We start from the raw sequence: 7,500 nt of genomic DNA on the forward strand, positions 1-7,500 counted from the left end.
TCCCTAAGAATTGAATCTAAATCAAATTGTTCCCCCTAGAACAGAATCTGAATCTAATAGTTATTCCGACGAATCGAATCTTTACCCCAAAAATCTAATCTAAATCGAATCATTGACCCAAAGAATCAATTCTGAATTGAACCGTTACCCCCAAGAATTGAATCATTACCCCAAGAATAAAATCTAAATCGAATCGTTATCCCAAGAATCGAATCTAAATCGAATCGTTAACCCCACGAATCTAATCGTTACCCTAAGAATAGAATCTAAATAAAATTGTTCCCCTTCGAACCGAATCTGAATGTAATCGTTATTCCGATTAATTTAATCGTTACCCCAAAAATCTAATCTAAATCGAATCATTGACCCCAAGAATCGATTCTGAATGGAATCGTTAACCCAAGAAACAAATCTGAATCTAATCATTATTCCCAAGAATGGAATCGTTACCCTAAGAATCAAATATAAATCTAATTGTTATCCCCAAGAATTGAATCGTTACCCCAAGAATAAAATCTAAATCAAATTGTTATTCCAAGAATCGAATCTGAATGTAATCGTTATTCCCAAGAATCAAATTGTTACCCTAAGAATCAAATCTGAATCTAATCGTTATTCCCAAGGATCGAATAGTTACCCCAAGAATAAAATCTAAATCAAATTGTTATTCCAAGAATCAAATCTGAATGTAATTGTTATTCCCAAGAATCAAATCGTTACCCTAAGAATAAAATCTGAATCTAATCGTTATTCCCAAGGATCGAATAGTTACCCCAAGAATACAATCTAAATCAAATCGTTATCCCAAGAATCGAATCTGAATCTAATCGTTTTTCCCAAGGATCAAATCGTTACCCCAAGAATAAAATCTAAATCGAATCGTTGACCCCAAAAATCGATTCTGAATAGAATCGTTACACCTTATAATTTAATCTAAATTGAACTGTCAACCCAATAAATTAATCTGAATTGAATCGTTATCCCCAAGAATAGAATCTAAATATATCCGTTTCCCCAAGAATTGAATCTAAATCAAATTGTTCCCCCTACAACCGAATCTGAATTTAATCGTTATTCCGACGAATTGAATCATTACCCCAAAAATCTAATCTAAATCAAATCATTGACCCAAAGAATCGATTCAGAATCGAATTGTTACCCCCAAGAATTTTAACCGTTACCCCAAGAATAAAATCTAAATCCAATCGCTATCCTAAGAATTGAATCTGAATCTAATCGTTATTCCGAAGAATGTAATCTAAATCGAATCGTTAACCCCAAGAATCTAATCGTTACCCTAAGAATATAATCTAAATCAAATCGTTCCCCCTAGAACCGAATATGAATGTAATCGTTTTTCCGATTAATTTAATTGTTACCCCAAAAATCTAATCTAAATCGAATCATTGACCCCAAGAATCGATTCTGAATGGAATCGTTAACCCAAGAAACAAATCTGAATCTAATCGTTATTCCCAAGAATAGAATCGTTACCCTAAGAATCAAATATAAATCTAATTGTTATCCCCAAGAATCTGATCGTTACCCCAAGAATAAAATCTAAATCAAATTGTAATTCCAAGAATCGAATCTGAATGTAATCGTTATTCCCAAGAATCAAATTGTTACCCTAAGAATCAAATCTGAATCTAATCGTTATTCCCAAGGATCGAATAGTTACCCCAAGAATAAAATCTAAATCAAATTGTTATTCCAAGAATCAAATCTGAATGTAATCGTTATTCCCAAGAATCAAATCGTTACCCTAAGAATAAAATCTGAATCTAATCGTTATTCCCAAGGATCGAATAGTTACCCCAAGAATACAATCTAAATCAAATCGTTATCCCAAGAATTGAATCCGAATCTAATCGTTATTCCCAAGGATCAAATCGTTACCCCAAGAATAAAATCTAAATCGAATCGTTGGCCCCAAAAATCGATTCTGAATAGAATCGTTACACCCAATAATTTAATCTAAATTGAACTGTCAACCCAATAAATTAATCTGAATTGAATCGTTATCCCCAAGAATAGAATCTAAATATATCCGTTTCCCCAAGAATTGAATCTAAATCAAATTGTTCCCCCTAGAACCGAATCTGAATTTAATCGTTATTCCGACGAATTGAATCATTACCCCAAAAATCTAATCTAAATCAAATCATTGACCCAAAGAATCGATGTGAATCGAATCGTTACCCCCAAGAATTGAATCGTTACCCCAAGAATAAAATCTAAATCGAATCGTTATCCCAAGAATTGAATCTAAATCTAATCGTTATTCCGAAGAATCGAATCTAAATCGAATCGTTAACCCCAAGAATCTAATCGTTACCCTAAAAATAGAATCTAAATCAAATTGTTCCCCCTAGAACCGAATCTGAATGTAATCGTTATTCCGATTAATTTAATCGTTACCCCAAAAATCTAATCTAAATCGAATCATTGACCCCAAGAATCGATTCTGAATCGAATCGTTAACCCAAGAAACGAATCTGAATCTAATCGTTATTCACAAAAATCGAATCGTTACCCTAAGAATCAAATCTAAAACTAATCGTTATCCCTAAGAATCAAATCTTTACCCCAAGAATAAAATCTAAATTTAATCGTTATCCCAAGAATCGAATCTGAATCTAATCGTTATTTCGAAGAATCAAACTGTTACCCCAAGAATCAAATCCAAATCAAACAGTTGACCCTAAAAATCGATTTTGAATCGAATCATTACCCCAAGAATGAAATCTAAATCAAATTGTTATCCCAAGAATTGAATCTGAATCCAATCGTTATTCCCAAGGATCGAATTGTTACCCCAAAGATAAAATCTAAATCTAAATGTTATCCTAAGAATCAAATCTGAATCTAATTGTTATTCCAAAGAATCGAATCGTAAACAACATTTTGGCCCCAAGAATCAAATCTAAATCGAATCGTTACCCCAAGAACAAAATCTAAATCAAATTGCTAACCCAAGAATCTAATCTGAATCGAATCTTTGACCCCAAGAATAAAATCTAAAACCAATTTTTGCCCCCAAGAATCGAATCTAGATCAAATCGTTCACCCAAGAGTTGATTGTGAATGGAATCATTACCTCCAAGAATGGAAGATAAAAATGTGGTTAATTTAGAATCGAATCTGAATCCAATCGTTAATCCCAAGGATCGAATTGTTACCCCAAAGATAAAATCTAAATCTAAATGTTATCCCAAAAATCAAATCTGAATCTAATTGTTATTCCAAAGAATCGAATCGTAAACAAAATGTTGGCCCCAAGAATCAAATCTAAATCGAATCGTTACCCCAAGAATAAAATCTAAATCAAATTGTTATCCCAGGAATCGAATCTGAATCTAATTGTTATTCCGAAGAATCGAATCGTTACCCCAGAAATCAAATCTAAATCGAATCATTGACCGCAAGAATCGATTGTGAATCGAATCGTTACCCCAATAATTGATTCTAAATTGAATTGTTAACCCAATAAATTCATCTGAATTGAATCGTTCTCCCCAAAATCTAAAACCAATTTTTGCCCCCAAGAATCGAATCTAAATCGAATCGTTCTCCCAAGAGTTGATTGTGAATGGAATCATTACCTCCAAGAATGGAAGATAAAAATGTGATTAATTTAGAATCGAATCTGAAGCCAATCGTTATTCCCAAGGATCGAATTGTTACCCCAAAGATAAAATATAAATCTAAATGTTATCCCAAGAATCAAATCTGAATCTAATTGTTATTCCAAAGAATTGAATCGTAAACAAAATGTTGGCCCCAAGAATCAAATCTAAATCGAATCGTTATCCCAAGAATCGAATCTGAATCTAATTGTTATTCCGAAGAATTGAATCGTTACCCCAAAAATCAAATATAAATCGAATAATTGACCCCAAGATTCGATTGTGAATCGAATAGTTACCCCAATAATTGATTCTAAATTGAATTGTTAACCCAATAAATTCATCTGAATTGAATCGTTCTCCCCAAAATCTAAAACCAATTTTTGCCCCCAAGAATCGAATCTAAATCGAATCGTTCTCCCAAGAGTTGATAGTGAATGGAATCATTACCTCCAAGAATGGAAGATAAAAATGTGGTTAATTTAGAATCGAATCTGAATCCAATCGTTAATCCCAAGGATCGAATTGTTACCCCAAAGATAAAATCTAAATCTAAATGTTATCCCAAGAATCAAATCTGAATCTAATTGTTATTCCAAAGAATCGAATCGTAAACAAAATGTTGGCCCCAAGAATCAAATCTAAATCGAATCGTTATCCCAAGAATCGAATCTGAATCTAATTGTTATTCCCAAGAATCGAATCCTTACCCCAAAATTCAAATCTAAATCGAATCATTGACCCCAAGAATCGATTGTGAATCGAATCGTTACCCCAATAATTGATTCTAAATTGAATTGTTAACCCAATAAATTCATCTGAATTGAATCGTTCTCCCCAAGAATAAAATCTAAAACCAATTTTTTCCCCCAAGAATCGAATCAAAATCGAATCGTTCTCCCAAGAGTTGATTGTGAATGGAATCATTACCTCCAAGAATGGAAGATAAAAATGTGGTTAATTTAGAATCGAATCTGAATCCAATCGTTAATCCCAAGGATCGAATTGTTACCCCAAAGATAAAATCTAAATCTAAATGTTATCCCAAGAATCAAATCTGAATCTAATTGTTATTCCAAAGAATCGAATCGTAAACAAAATGTTGGCCCCAAGATTCAAATCTAAATAGAATCTTTACCCCAAGAATAAAATCTAAATCAAATTGTTATCCCAAGAATCGAATCTGAATCTTATTGTTATTCCGAAGAATCGAATCGTTACCCCAAAAATCTAATCTAAATCGAATCATTGACCCCAAGAATCGATTGTGAATCGAATCGTTACCCCAATAATTGATTCTAAATTGAATTGTTAACCCAATAAATTCATCTGAATTGAATCGTTCTCCCCAAGAATAAAATCTAAAACCAATTTTTTCCCCCAAGAAACGAATCTAAATCGAATCGTTCTCCCAAGAGTTGATTGTGAATGGAATCATTACCTCCAAGAATGGAAGATAAAAATGTGGTTAATTTAGTCAACATGATAGTCAGCAGGATGTAACATTCGTGCGTCACGACAGGAAAATAAATCAATCTCCCACTTTGAGGTTGAGACAAGTAAGTCCCTGGTCGATAGGCGCAGGCTCCAGGCTCCAGGCTGCAGGTGTTAAATAATGAAGTACACAGTCTACGGGTCATCATAACAACGCTGAAGGATACGGGTGTCGCCTTGCCACCTTAAAAGCAGGTCATCGGAGCGACTGATTGGCTGCTCAGAGTGCTAAGGAGACATGGCAGCTCATCGACCGGAGGCCCCCGGGGGCCCCCCTCCGCAGACATTAGCTCTTCTTCACACCCAACACGGCCCCCTGGGATAAATACAAGAGACGCTTGTAGACTTTGAGGGTCCGGCCCCGAACGTCACCTTGGTGGTCTTGATCTTGTTGCCCGTGGCGCAGCTCCAGCCCTTCAGGTCGGGGAGAACTTTGCATTCTTCTCCGTGGAGGCACGGCTGCATCTGACACCACCACTTCTGGGCCACGATGGAGGCTGCAACACACACCGGAGACATGGACACTTACCCACCAAGTACAGTAAGGGTGTCAAAATAATCCACGTTCTCATGGATCGACATTCTTTTTCACTAAATTCAAAAATCTATTAAAAAAAAAATTTTTTTTTTTCTTTCTTTTTAATTTTTTTTCCGATGTCCTGTAATATAGTAGATGTAGATGATCTATATCTGCTGTACACATTTACTTTACAAAAGAGAAGTGCTGGATGCTTCTTTTGTTGTCTTATTTGTATTTGACTTTATTAAATGTTTGGGAGAATTTTATTAAACTAAACCAGTTTTATTTTAATGTTAGCCCCAAGAATCGAATCAAAATCGAATCGTTACCCCCGAAAATCAAATCGTTACCCCAAAGAATTGATTCTGAATTATCCCAAAATCAAATTTTAATCGAATCCTTACCCCCAAGAATCGATTCTGAATAAAATTGTTTCCCCAAGAATTGATTCTGAATTGAATCATTACCCCCCAAAATCTATTTTTTTTACCCCAAAGAATTGATTCTGAATCAAATTGTTACATCCAAGAATCACATTTTAATCAAATAGTTACCCCCAAGAATCGATTCTGAATCAAATCGTTACCCCAAAGAATTGATTCTGAATCGAATCGTTACCCCCGAAAATCGAATCATTACCCCAAATAATTGATTCTGAATCAAATTGTTACATCCAAGAATCACCTTTTATTCGAATAGTTACTCCCAAGAATCGATTCTGAATCAAATCGTTACCCCAAGAATTGATTCCGAATCGAATCATTACCCCCAAAAATCTAATTGTTACCCCAAAGAATCGATTCTGAATCGAATCGTTACCCCCGAAAATCGAATCTTCCCCCTCAAGGATTGATTCTGAATCAAATTGTTACATCCAAAATTCAAATTTTAATCGAATCGTTACCCCCAAGAATCGATTCTGAATCAAATCGTTGCCCCCAAAAATCGATTCTGAATCGAATCGTTACCCCCGAAAATCGAATCGTCCCCCCAAGAATTGATTCTGAATCAAATTGTTACATCCAAAATTCAAATTTTAATCGAATCGTTACCCCCAAAAATCGATTCTGAATTGAATCGTTACCCCAAGAATCGATTCTGAATCAAATTGTTACCCCAATAATTGATTCTGAATCATCCAAGAGTCAAATTTTAATCGAATCGTTATCCCCAAGAATCGATTCTGAATCAAATTGTTACACCAAGAATTGATTCTGAATTGAATCATTACCCCCAAAAATCTATTTTTTTTACCCCAAAAATCGATTCTGAATTGAATCGTTACCCCAAGAATCGATTCTGAATCAAATTGTTACCCCAATAATTGATTCTGAATCATCCAAGAGTCAAATTTTAATCGAATCGTTATCCCCAAGAATCGATTCTGAATCAAATTGTTACACCAAGAATTGATTCTGAATTGAATCATTACCCCCAAAAATCTATTTTTTTTACCCCAAAGAATTGATTCTGAATCAAATCGTTATCCCCGAAAACCTAATCATTACCCCAAAGAATTGATTCTGAATCAAATTGTTACATCCAAGAATCACATTTTAATCGAATAGTTACCCCCAAGAATCGATTCTGAATCAAATCGTTACCCCCAAGAATGAATTCTGAATCGAATAATTACCCCCAAAAATCAAATTGTTACCCCCAAAAATCGATTCTGAATCGAATCGTTACCCCCAAAAATCGAATCGTCCCCCCAAGAATTGATTCTGAATCAAATTGTTACATCCAAAATTCAAATTTTAATCGAATCGTTACCCCCAAGAATCGATTCTGAATCAAATCGTTGCCCCCAAAAATCGATTCTGAATTGAATCGTTACCCCAAGAATCGATTCTGAAT

At 34.5% G+C, this 7,500-nt stretch overlaps 1 protein-coding gene across 1 annotated transcript in view; it reads right to left on the reverse strand.

Moving 5' to 3' along the window:
• The window catches only part of LOC133621540 (chemokine-like protein TAFA-2), a 142,017-nt gene that overhangs the window by 12,569 nt on the left and 121,948 nt on the right, over positions 1 to 7,500 (reverse strand). The window contains exon 4 of the mRNA XM_061983629.1: positions 5,496 to 5,620. Coding sequence (XP_061839613.1) covers positions 5,496 to 5,620 — 125 coding nt within the window. The remainder of the gene's footprint in view (positions 1 to 5,495; positions 5,621 to 7,500) is intronic.

The sequence above is a fragment of the Nerophis lumbriciformis genome, linkage group LG25 (assembly GCF_033978685.3).
Source record: "Nerophis lumbriciformis linkage group LG25, RoL_Nlum_v2.1, whole genome shotgun sequence".
NCBI classification, from domain to species: domain Eukaryota; kingdom Metazoa; phylum Chordata; class Actinopteri; order Syngnathiformes; family Syngnathidae; genus Nerophis; species Nerophis lumbriciformis.